Source organism: Mustela putorius, unplaced genomic scaffold, assembly GCF_011764305.1.
Source record: "Mustela putorius furo isolate JIRA1106 unplaced genomic scaffold, ASM1176430v1.1 tig00000095_pilon_pilon_pilon, whole genome shotgun sequence".
NCBI classification, from domain to species: Eukaryota; Metazoa; Chordata; class Mammalia; order Carnivora; family Mustelidae; genus Mustela; species Mustela putorius.
This window is the reverse complement of record NW_025421280.1, coordinates 3948476-3960619: the sequence shown is the minus strand read 5'-3', so window position 1 is coordinate 3960619 and position 12144 is coordinate 3948476. Positions and strand designations below refer to the sequence as shown.

Below are 12144 nucleotides of genomic sequence, written 5' to 3'. Positions count from 1 at the left end.
AAGAAAACCAAATTGCTGGAAATAAATAATCAATGAAAAAATTCTATCTAGTAATAATAGCAAGGACAAACCTTTATTGTACAGTAGTACTACATGGCCCTCATTGTACTACGCAATTTATGTGCATTATTTTACTGAATTGTCTCCAAATCCTGAAGAGGTAGGACATAAAATACAAGGAATGTAACCGAAGTTTTTAAAACCCCCTCTCTCTCTGATAAATGAGTAAATGTGTGAAAAAGCTATTATTATCCCTCTTTTCCAGATAAGGTAACTAAGGCAGAGGGAGGTTGAATAAACTTGTTGATGCTGTAAAGCTGGCAAGATAAGCAGTCGCAACCCATATTTAGGAAAATCAGGAGCTCTTTTCTTCCTAACTTAAGACTAGTGTTTAAGCTTTTTCTGTAATTTTGGAGAGAGTGAGCACCAAAACCATCAGAAGTAGGCCGCATGGGGATCTCACAGACATGTGTAGGGGAGAGCTTGCCAAGATGAATCAGGAGAAAAGACCGTACAAAGAACACCAGCCGGAGAACTGTGTTGTCAAACCAGCCTGTCCTCTGCCCCCTCCCCGAAGCCTGAAGTGAGCCCAGGGTTAACCTTCCTGGTCCAAATGATTCTTTCGTGAATGGTTTTTACTTCCCATTTCCTCACAGAATCTCCCCATGACAAAGTTCACCTTTTCTTGAAATTATTCCACGTTAGTAAACATCTTCGACATCTTCAAGGAATTTAGATAATGTGTAGGAGTAGTTATTTGGTTAGAGTCAGTTACGAAAAAGCAAATCAAGCAATTTATTTTTAAATGTGGAAATCTGGGTGCCATTAAGACGCACTGCTTCTTGGCACTTCATATGGCGGCGCTATATTTGGTGGTGATGAGTAGTATGTGGTATAAAATGTTAAAAAAAAATTAAGCCGCATGATAAAAATGCCTGGATGCAATCAAGCTGCCTTATTTTAATTCAACTCCTAATGACTTAAATCCTGTCACCTCTTGATTTTCAATTATGTGGAGTACCATTCTGCGACTTGATTATATTCACACAGGATCATTTCATAGTTTGGTGCAATTTAGGATCCCCCCTAAAATGCCGACGAAAGGTCTCATTAGGAAACTAAATGTTGTGCTTTTTGTTTTTTTTTGGTTTTCCCACAGCAGTTCCGAGGAGCATCCTGGGGCCTCCAAGCCTCCGATAAGCTCCTCCAGTATGACATCACGCATCTTGCTACGCCAGCAACTCATGCGTGAGCAAATGCAGGAGCAGGAGCGCAGGGAGCAGCAGCAGAAGCTGCAGGCGGCCCAGTTCATGCAACAGAGAGTGCCTGTGAGTCAGACCCCAGCCATAAACGTCAGCGTGCCCACCACCCTTCCCTCCGCCACCCAGGTGCCGATGGAAGTCCTCAAGGTACGTGAGCGTCACTCTTGTCGGTTGGGCCAAGCCCTCTTCCAGACCAACATTGTCCATTTCCTAGGTGTTTTATTTATCTGAGTGTGTTTTTGGTCAGATTAACCCATCTGAATCCCGTTTGTCTTGTCAATGCCAACTCTACTGACGCTACCTGGCTTTGCATGTTCGAGGAAGAGCGCAGAGTAAATGCGAATGGAGTAGTAGCCCTCACTAAGCGGGGGGAGAGAGTCGATGTTGCATGAGAAACAGCAGGTAGGAATAGGCATCGGTTGTAATGATACCTTTCCATTTTTTCGTTGGGAGAATTTCCAAATGTACATGTTACCTGAAATGAATCTCATCTAATAATGTATTTTTCCCCCCTCCATATATTCCATGGCGAGCCTTTTAATTTTCTTCTTTATTTAGTAAGTAAGCTTGGCTGTAGAATCTGACTGGTTTAGAAAGTCTCTTCTGGGATAAAACTGTAGGAGAGCTTTCTTCACTTTAATAACCAGAATGCATAATCCTTTAACTGAAGTGGTCTGTTTGGGGCCTCTTTGATTTCTTGCTAGAGTAGAAACTGCAGGAGCTTGTTAACATCATTCTATCAGGGACATATAGCTTCCTAATTACTGGGGAAAACTGTAACAAGTCTAAGAATAGAATTCCATCTCACACATGCCCTCCACCTCACGTTGGCCACGCTCCTTGTTTAAAGATAAACATTCCAACTCTTAAACATGAGGCAAGGAAAGCTAAAAGGGAACTAGTAAGGGAACTTCCTTACTTAAAAGAACATTTTTTAAACCCATTCACCCAATTGATTCATTCGAAAGAGTCCCAAGTGTTAGTGTTCATTAAACAATGTGAACTTTGCACTCTGGTGATTCATTGTTGGTCTTCGCACTCATTCGTGTGCTCAGATAAAAAACATCTCCCACTATTTAACGTTTACAATGAAAGTAAATAGAGGGATGATGTGTTATAACTGGAAGCAATGTATCATTCTTCCCAGGAAGTAGCAAAGATTCTTGAAAAACAAATTTAAAGTCAATTGTTTTTTATTTGCAAAGACCCTATTAAGATGTAGTGATGAAATAATGAAGCTTTTTCATGAAGAAAACAAGCAGAAATTTGGTGAGGGCAAAAGAGATCCAAACAGTTGAGCATAAAATATTACTCTGATGTGGTTGAAGTTCTAGATATTGCCGCAATTAATGGCTATTTTGTTCCCCTCCCTGCTGCCCCCATAAAGACAAATTTTTTTTTGGGACTAGACTATACATTAAATCTTTCCGTTCTGCTTGGGTGAAAATTGACAAAAACTAAGTTTTCATTATTAAGATTTACGTTGTCTGGTGTTCACAGGAATCACAATTGTTTTGTCTATGTCTTTTAAAGTTAGATGAATTTAAAGTTATATGAATTAAATTATAATCAAATGTGGAGAAATATGTCTGTTTTATTCACCGTAATAGTCTACTTTTTAAATCTGAAGGATACATAGTAGAAGAGATGACATGGATTTGTGCTAGTAGTGGTTTGTGTCCAATTCAAAGGTAATGTTTCGTATTGTATTAAAGTATATTACTTGCAAACAGTATTTCTATTCAGGCAATTACATGTGATGGTGCGGAAATCACCCATATGCAAATGCATTGAAATACCGTTTTTGTATCTTCTTAAAAATGAACATCATTCCTAAATGTTTCTATTACTTAAAATGTTATTTTGAAAATGCTTAGAATGAAAACCTATACTATGTGGTTTGTATAATACACCCATTTTTCCTTATATGTTGCTGTGTCCTGGTAACGGTGACTGGAGCTACAACCTTCAAGTTAGGTATCACAGAAAAATGCCAAAGTTGAAGCACAAATAAAGTTATTACAAGTAGAAGTCCCAATGTAACTAAAAATGAGCAATTGGTATAACTGTGTTTCAGGTTGGATATAGTTTCTTTGACTTGTACATTTTTATATTTCAGTGTGTAGTATAAAGTAGTGATATCATATTTTAAAAAGTTGGGTTAGCACTGCGGATGGGTTTGATAGTTATTTAGACAAATTGTAGTGCCCTTTGATAAAAGACCAAGTAAAATATGTAATTGCCTATGAAATGACATTCTCAGAAATTCAAAAAATATTTTTGAGGATGGTAGTATGTAAGGGATGGCCCCAGATACTTGAGGATTTGTTACTTAAAAATAGTTTACGTATTTTCAAAACTTTTATATATGAAAATATTATTATGAAAGATTTACTATAGAAAGGTAAGTGAGAGAAATGTTTTTTTTTTCTTTTCCCTCGTATGATTTTTAAAATCATAAGCATAGTTTTGTAAAGTTAAATGGTTAACTTAACTAAAAACAGTTAATTTTTTCAGACTTGGACTCTTTCTAAAAATATACATTTTTAAGGAATGAGTAATAGCAAGTCTAGTAATTGAGTGCATTATCATACAGATTATGTTGAACAAATATTTTTTCATAGTGTAGCCTCAATAAATTCTTCATTAAACTTTTAAGATTTAAATTGTCAAAACAGAACATACCTGCTTCTCAGTGGAGGTCGATGTGTATACTCAGCTGTGGTTACAAGTGCTAGAGAATCCTGGTTAAATCTCCCCATCTCCTACTGGTTTTCGAGAACTTGATGGAAGATCACACACGCAAACTCATTACCAACACTTTACTATCAGTGAGTTGAATGATTTTTGAAAAGCTAACTTCATGTTTTCAGATTAATTCCTTTTTTTGGCAGAGTTAGGCTTAAAAAAAATGGAGCTTTATAAGGCATGTTTAAAAATTGTTGACAGCTTCCTATAAACTTAGGTCCAGTCTTTGGAATTCAGATTAGAGGTTGGAAATACGCATTACTACTTATTCCTCACATTTTCACCATTTAGTCTGTAAATTCACAAAGCTTTGTAGGATTAGCTTCTTGTTTCTATATTTATTTAATTACTTCTTACTGACTCTCATGGTGGGTAATATGGACTGATCAGTCTTACTGCTGTATATTTAAATATTAGCTATATCGTCTGGTTTCTTAAAAACAACCTGACTCAATTGGGTATTATAATTAAGGACGCTTTTTATCATAAATTAACCAACACTTAGTGTACATAATGCGTTGTTCATCACAGCGAACACACCTCATATTTCAAATTATGAATTGACAAAAAAATCATTAAGGACCATTAATGGAAGCAGTTTCTTCCACAGGTGGGTTTTGTTGACATGGGAGTCATGCATATCTTAGTTTTGCAATTTGATCTGGCTTCTTTCAAACAAAAGCAGAGGAACCAGGGGTGGACTCTGCAGACGCATGTCAGGTCTCATAGTTAAAGAGGCATCATAGTACCATGCACTGTGTTAAGATCTGCACACACCAGGCATGTGTTCTCACTGTCCCATCTGTAACACGGACTGATTGGAGGAGCGCCTGGTTGCCCTGACCTTGGATTGGCAAGTTCATCAGAATTTTTCCCTTCATTCCCTCCCACAAGAAGGGCTCTGACAGCTCATACCTTGAAAACATTATAGTTTGAAGACATTTCTCTGTTCAGAATTTTGTAGGGAATCACCAAGGTTTTCCCTTTCTTCTCTTCACCTTGGAATTTAAAAATTCAAAGATTTAGGATATTTTAAGTCATTTGCAAGCCTATATTTTTAAAATTTTTTTTCCCTTTTTAAACTCTCAGATAATCCAAGAAGTTGAGCAGATTGCTGCAAAATTTGAAATGGTGCTTGGTGTCCCGTGAAACGTACAAGCAGTTTACCAGGGGCTGCTACATTGTCAACTCAATTTACTTTGGCATTTATTTGGTTGTGTAATAATGTGGCATCCTGTTTCGATAGTCTGGTAGGTCAGGATGGAAGTCTGCTTCCTTGTCACCTTGCTCTACACCGAGATTCCATGAGATTTCACTAGTCAGGGAAAGGTGTGTGACTTATCTGCTGGCCTTTTGTCCATAACTTACGAAGAAGACCTGATGTAGCATTTTTAAGGCGTTGCTTCTCCTTTAGGTGAATACAGAAACATGAAAAAGGATATGTAGAGTTCCTGGGGGTTGGTGGGTTACAGATTAGCAAAAGGGACTATTTCCATACTCCACTATGCATGTAAATTTTGTTCCTGATTTATTGAGCCGGGAATACAGAACCTTATGAGCATGATGGTGGCTACAAGAAGCAGGAACAGGTGCGGGAGTCTCAGATAGGCTCACATTGTTCCTCTTAGTTACGAAATCTGTTGCTACAGGTGCTTTCCCCAAAAGAAAGGACATCTGAGAATTCTGTTACCATAGTCTGGGCCATCACATATTTATTCTTGTTCATCTGTGGTCCATCATGTATTTTTGTCACTAGATGGTGTGCCATAGACATTCTGTGGGCCCGATTTCAGAACTGTTTATAAACTTTGGAGTCCTTTCATTTTTGGATCAGACTTGGTATCCTTCTTTGTTGGGGGGACAAGCAGATTCCAGGTTCCAACAAGTTCTCATCCTCCCAGAGACCTCATTTCCCTATGGGGTCTTTGAGTCTTCTGTTTGTATCATTTTGATATGCTCATCGTGACACATAAGGTAAATTTTTTTCTCTTCAAAACTCATTTTTATTGATTTTTAAAAATCATAGACCACGTTTGTTAACATGGAACCAATTTTAACAGCGGGGAAGAAAAATCCAGCTGGAAACTCTCCCTTCTTCCCTCCCTCTCATCGCTTGCATCCCTCAAGCTCCCTGGAAGGAGCTGCTCTTAGCAGTTTAGGGTACGACCTCCCTGACCACTGCTGTTTTCCCAGCCCACAGTTGCCTTTCGTGGGAGCGAGGGCTAAAGAAATATATTAGGCAGTTTTGATCTGTAGTTGTAAATCCTGCCTTTCTCTTTGTTCACATTTATAAACAGAACAAAAGAAACAGAGTTTCTTCTGGGATTCTCTCTACTTTGAGACTCTTGCTTCAAACTTTTCTTCCTAAAGCAGAGTGGGGACTTCTTCCTCTGTGCTGGGAAGCAGTTAGATTGGTTCCGGGGACGCAGGTGTGTGCTAGCTTCCATGGGCACTGACTGACAGACTGTTTGCCTCCCATGCTGCCTTACAAACCCCTGTGGGTAAGAATTTAGTCATCTCGGGACTGGCGCAGGGAGCGGCTCCATTGGCTTCTCTTAGATTGGTAAAATCAAACTTAACACGGTAAGTAGTGTAAGAATACCTATAAATGTACATTGATTGATTTTAGATACTGTTTTCTGTCTGCACTGCTTTCAGTGACTAGGAACCAGTGATGATATGCTGACTGAAGAGCGTCATCTCTGCTCAGCTTTGTAGGCTTCGTCCGCTTAAATGGGCGGGCCCATGGGGAGCCACTACCTAAAACAAAATATTTAGTCTTTACACAGCTGAGTGTATGAATTAATTCCACTTTTCTGAAAACATTGAAACATCAGCTCTAATCACCTGTTCACTTGGTAATATTAGCACAGAATGTAAGTAGTTTCTCTTCCTGTGACCACAAGGCCCTTTTTATGTGACTGAGGAAACAGTAGAATCTGGGTGATTCGATTTCCTTAAGTTGTAGATGGGTCAGATACACTCAGTGGACACCTGGACCATGCAGGTTTGGGAGGGACACCTTCTCTTTAGGCACAAAGATCTTTGTCATCTTGAGCTACCAAAGTCCTCTTGTAGGTTTGTGTGCACAGGTGCCTGCTCAGCTCCTTCTCTTTCTGCTGTTGTAAAAAGCCATGCTGACAGGTGTGTGTCTGTTCATTGACACAGTTCTCCTCATTCAGGACTAGTGGAGGCTAGGGTAGCATCTTATGGAGAATAGTGATGTAGGGGTCTAGGAGTGGGGTCTGAATATTGAAGTAGGCTTTTAAAATTTGGCTCTGTAGAGTGTGTGCTGCCAACAAGAATGATATTGTCCCCAGTTGGACAAGGGACCAATTTTGGTCTTTGGAAGGCAAAAAATCATAGATGTTACAGTGGTTTGGGCTTCTAAGGAGCCTTCGTATACCAAGTTTAGGTGCCTCTTAAAATTTCATGGGTGTGGGATTTAGGAGAGGCAATTTGGGGGAAAAAAAAATGCCTAAAAAGTCTCCTTGCTGTGGAGGTGGTGGTGGTGATGATGGAAAAAAGTCTTGAGAAATATGCCCGTAGAGTGCTCAGCACTTTCCTCAATTCCTCTCTTTGTTTAGAGAACACTTAGCAAGGCTCTTGTCGGTGGGACTCCGACATTCCAGCCAGTCTGTGTCTCCCTAGGAGGGCAGTTAGGGTGTTGGTCATGGTTGGCATGTCCAGCTCCGGGCAGTTAGCATTCGCATCCCCATGTCACAGATGTGGGAACTGAGGCAAAGGGTAAGCAGCTCATCCAAAGTCGAGGAAGCAGGTGGTACAGTCAGGAAACGAACCTGCTCAGTTAGCACTCCATGGCTCAGGTTGTTTAACCACTAGTGGTAGTACCTCTCTTAGAGTAAATGGCCTGGGAAGCTTCAGGAGGGAGAAGTAGTATTGTTACTCTCTAGAGTGACATCGTAGCCTAAGGCCTGCAGCAGATGTTTGTTGCACAGCTTCAGGCCACAGATTAAAATTTTAATAAGAATTATTGGTGGAGGGGTGCCCGGCCAGTAGGGGTACCAGCCAGTACAGCGTCGGTAGAGCATGCATCTCTTGATCTCTTGGGTTCGTGAGTTCGAGCCTCACACTGGGGGTAGAGTTTACTTAATAAAATAAATAAATAAGTAAATAAAAAAGAATGACTGGTGTAAATGCAGTACTAGCTAAAGTAACTTGGAGGAAGAAAGACAGTGACTATGCAGACATCGATTATTGGCTGCTAGGCTAAATACGTCCTATTCTATATCTGATTTATTCCTCTAGCAACCCTACGGGCTTGATGGGGTAAGCCCTGTCTTCCAGATGAGGAAACTGAGGCACTTTTGTCATGCAGGCTCCACACCCTACCCTGTTACTTATAACCATATCCCCTGTGGTTTTCTACAGAGTTCAAGGACATACTGTAAATATTTCTAAGGAATCCCCAGTAACAGAGTGTGTTAGCACAAAGTGGGAGGTTAGAGAGAAACTATAGAGGAATTGTATAGGTTTAATGGAAGGATACATGATCTGAAGCATTTAGGATTTATGGGGCCATCTATATTGAATAATTAGAGTGGATCCATGAGTCTCCATGATTTGCCAGATAAAAGATCGGAATATGTTCTTACTTCATAAAAGACCACCTGGCCACAGTGACCACAGTGGCAATTTTTGGTTTAGTTATAGTATCATTATTGATTAATGTAGCACTACAGTGAAAGTTTCTGTGACAGCATCCAGAAATCGTAACTCAGGATCGCTTATGTTCTAAGGATCCTGTTGGCTCAGGCTGTCCCAATTCATGTCCTTTATAGCTGTGTACATTTTAATAATGTATTTGTTTTGCAGCAAATTGCTTTTGAAACACTGATTTCAATGGACTCACACACATCTTTTAATAGGAATCTTTTCCTAATAAAACAAGATGGGATCAGGAGGGAGACAAACCATAAGAGACTTTTAATCTCACAAAACAAACTGAGGGTTGCCTGGGGGAGTGGGATAGGGAGAGGGTGGCTGGGTGATGGACATTGGGGAGGGTATGTGCTGTGATGAGTGCTGTGAAGTGTGTAAACCTGGTGATTCACAGACCTGTACCCCTGGTGCTAATAATACATTATATGTTAATAAAAAATAAAAATAGGAATCTTTTCCTACAATTATGGTTGCATTATTGTTTTCTTACCCTGCCCCCCTGCAGTATTAATAGCTTTTGCTATATTTTAGCACCTAAAACTGGAGCTTCAATTCTGATTGCTTTTCTGTTGGCTTTCAAGCAGATTTTAAGTGAATAGTGTCAGCTGTAATAATTCTTACATCACTCTACAGAAAGGTCACAAGTCCTCTTCATGAATGTTTCCTACTCATTCCCAACAATGAGGGGAAGGGCTTCGATTTGAAAGACCACCTTCTATAAATATGCCCTTGAACAACAGAGATTGTGGACACGAGTAAGCACAATCTAATTTTACCATTGCCCTACTAAAATAAGTGGGGGGGACCTGTGTTTAAAATTATGTAAATCAGCACTGTGGCTTTATGCAAGGGTATAACTGCAATCAGGACTAGAATATTAACTCTTGTCCTGAATATGTCTCTTTTTATTGAGTTCTTTGGATATCACCTTGAACTTTAAGGACACTGTAGTTCCTGACAATATCCTAGTCTTTCAGACCTTGTTTATGAAGTTGGATGTTTTGCATATTAATTTATAATTTTGCACAAATGAGATGACTCAAAACTGGAGCATATAAAGCAGATGAAGTTGGAGGCTGCCAGAGATTTATTTTGTGAAAAAGAATCATTTTAACCATTCTTTTAAAAACTAATGTTTTAGTAAAGGGTCTGGATGAATCTGTACCAAATGTACAGATGTACAGATGTACAAATGTACAAGCGTACACCTCTGGAACAGGTTTTGGGATTGGAGGTGGTGGTGGTGAGAGGCTCTATTTTTTTTTTTTTAATTAGAAGAGTGTGTGCATATATTCTTAATGTAAAGTGAGTATCTCCAGTGCCTTTTATTCAGGATTCTTGACAAAGTTCTCTTCGCCCACAGCTTTCCGAGCTGTAGAGTTGGTCTGTCAAGTGAGTTGGCTAGACTTCCACACATCGCACACCTCTCATGGCCTTTCCCGTAGGAGAGATCGCAAGGTGTACAGGTCCTGGAAATTAAACATGAAGAAAAGGATTTGAATCACCAGGTTGTGAATAATTTTCAAAAGTAGTTAAGAGGCCCAACATGAAAAGTGAAATTCAGATTTCTGCTACCTTATCACCAGGCATAGCTTTGTTGTAATCTCCCCTGTTGGCCCTGAGTTTTGTATAATTAAAATTTAGGAGCTAGAAATTTTGTTGAGACTTAATTAGAAGCGACAAACCAGAGACATTCCTGCTGGTTAGGAAGGGCTTAAGAAATTCTTATTGGCTAAATTACAAATATGTAACATTTTTTTCTGAGCACTGCATGGTAGTTCAGACTGCCTAAAGGTGACAAGATTAGCTCTGTTTTTCTAGTGAAGTAGTAAAAATTAGATTAATAAGTACCAGGCAAAGAACCTTTTCTTTCTTTCTTTTTTTTTTTTGAAAGAAATCTTACCTTGAGTACTTCTGGCTGTGGAGATCGGTGCCTTAATTAGCCACATGTTCTTTTTACCTCCTGGGAAATAAGTATGGGATAAAACTGGGGATCAAGACGTAGACGCACATTGACTTAGCACACGCCGCTAAGTAATTCATCAAGGAATGTTGGTAATTAGTCCTGCCTCTTTCAACTCTTGGCTTATTTCATAAAACCAGTTGATTTAAAATAATGCCTGCTGATTTATTACCAACACGTTTCAAGCCTGAGAGTTGGCTCTTAAACAAAAGTGATATTGTGCAGTGATGGAAATGCGCCCTCTTGTTTTTGTGTTTTTACAAATTCTGAAGGGCCATTTATAGGCCTCTGTTAACTTTGTTGTGTTTGCTTTTGCCCCATTCAGCATTTTACTGGGTTTTCTTTTGTCTCTTGGTGAAGAGAAAGGGGGAGCAAATTAGGGAAAAAAAAAAAAATTCCAGGCTCTTGGAGGTCTTGGATGTGAGGTGCTTGTCAAAGTGTATTGGCTCAGTGTGGTTTGATGGAATTTAATTGGAATCCCTCGTCTGGTAAGACGGGCTGTAGTAATGGCCTTTGCTCCTCCTGCATTGTTAAGTGTTTGGTGATATTTATGACAGGCAGGTTAATCTGAAAAGATGGCATTTATGAGAAGTACAGCACCTTGTGACTTCAGCCCTGTAGTCTTGGGATCCATACAATGTAGTAAATTACTATTTGGGAGCTAAGTTTCCGTTCGTGCTGACTGCTCTGCTCCTTCATGCTTTGGGATGCGATCATAATCAGCTTCCCTGTTGAAAACCTAGGATTAGCTTGGCTCCAACACTTAACTGGGTGACTGGGCAAGTTTACTATTCTCTCTGGGCCTCAGTGACCTCATCTGTGAAATGGAGATCTTAGTACCTCCTCTGGAGAAGTTTTTGTGAGAATTAAATGAGATCGTACACTGAAACTGGTGTTGCCCACTAGACACAGAATGGGAGCCAAGTATGGCAATTTAAGTTTCCTTGTAGTCACATTAAACACAGTGAAAAGAAATAGAGAAAAGCAATTTAATAATGTATTTTATTTAACCCAGTATATCCCAGGTATTATCATTTCAGGATATCACCAATATAAAAATTGTTAACAAGATCTTTTCATTCTTTTTATTTTTCATAGTTCATGCTAGGTTCATACTAGGTTTTTTCATACCAAGTCTTCAAATTGAGTGTGTATTTTCCCTCTGTCAATACATTTCAGTTTGAGGCTAAACTTCCATCAGAATTACTCAGTCTGTGTTTAACTTCTCTGAGGTTTACGGTTGAAAAAGTAGATTTATATACCCAAGTTTTCTTACGTTAAATAAACATATTTAACAGATTTCTGATAACTAAATTGCATATACATCTTTAAATTTGGATTTGAGTGAAATAAAAGTAAAAAATTCATTTTTTCATCACACTGGCCACATTTCCAGCACTATCAGTGTGGCTTCTGTGTTAGCACGGACCCAAAGCATTTAACACAGCGTCAGGTAGGTGGAAAGTGCTCAGTAAAAGATTCTGCCTT

At 39.2% G+C, this 12144-nt stretch overlaps 1 protein-coding gene across 6 annotated transcripts in view; it reads left to right on the top strand.

Moving 5' to 3' along the window:
• The window catches only part of MITF (melanocyte inducing transcription factor), a 228308-nt gene that overhangs the window by 132278 nt on the left and 83886 nt on the right, over positions 1-12144 (top strand). For 4 of the 6 annotated variants that reach the window (XM_004738344.3, XM_004738342.3, XM_004738345.3 and 1 more), the window contains exon 2: positions 1160-1409. In XM_004738344.3, coding sequence (XP_004738401.1) covers positions 1160-1409 — 250 coding nt within the window. The remainder of the gene's footprint in view (positions 1-1159; positions 1410-12144) is intronic. The other 2 variants (XM_004738343.3, XM_045077891.1) reach the window with 1 other exon arrangement.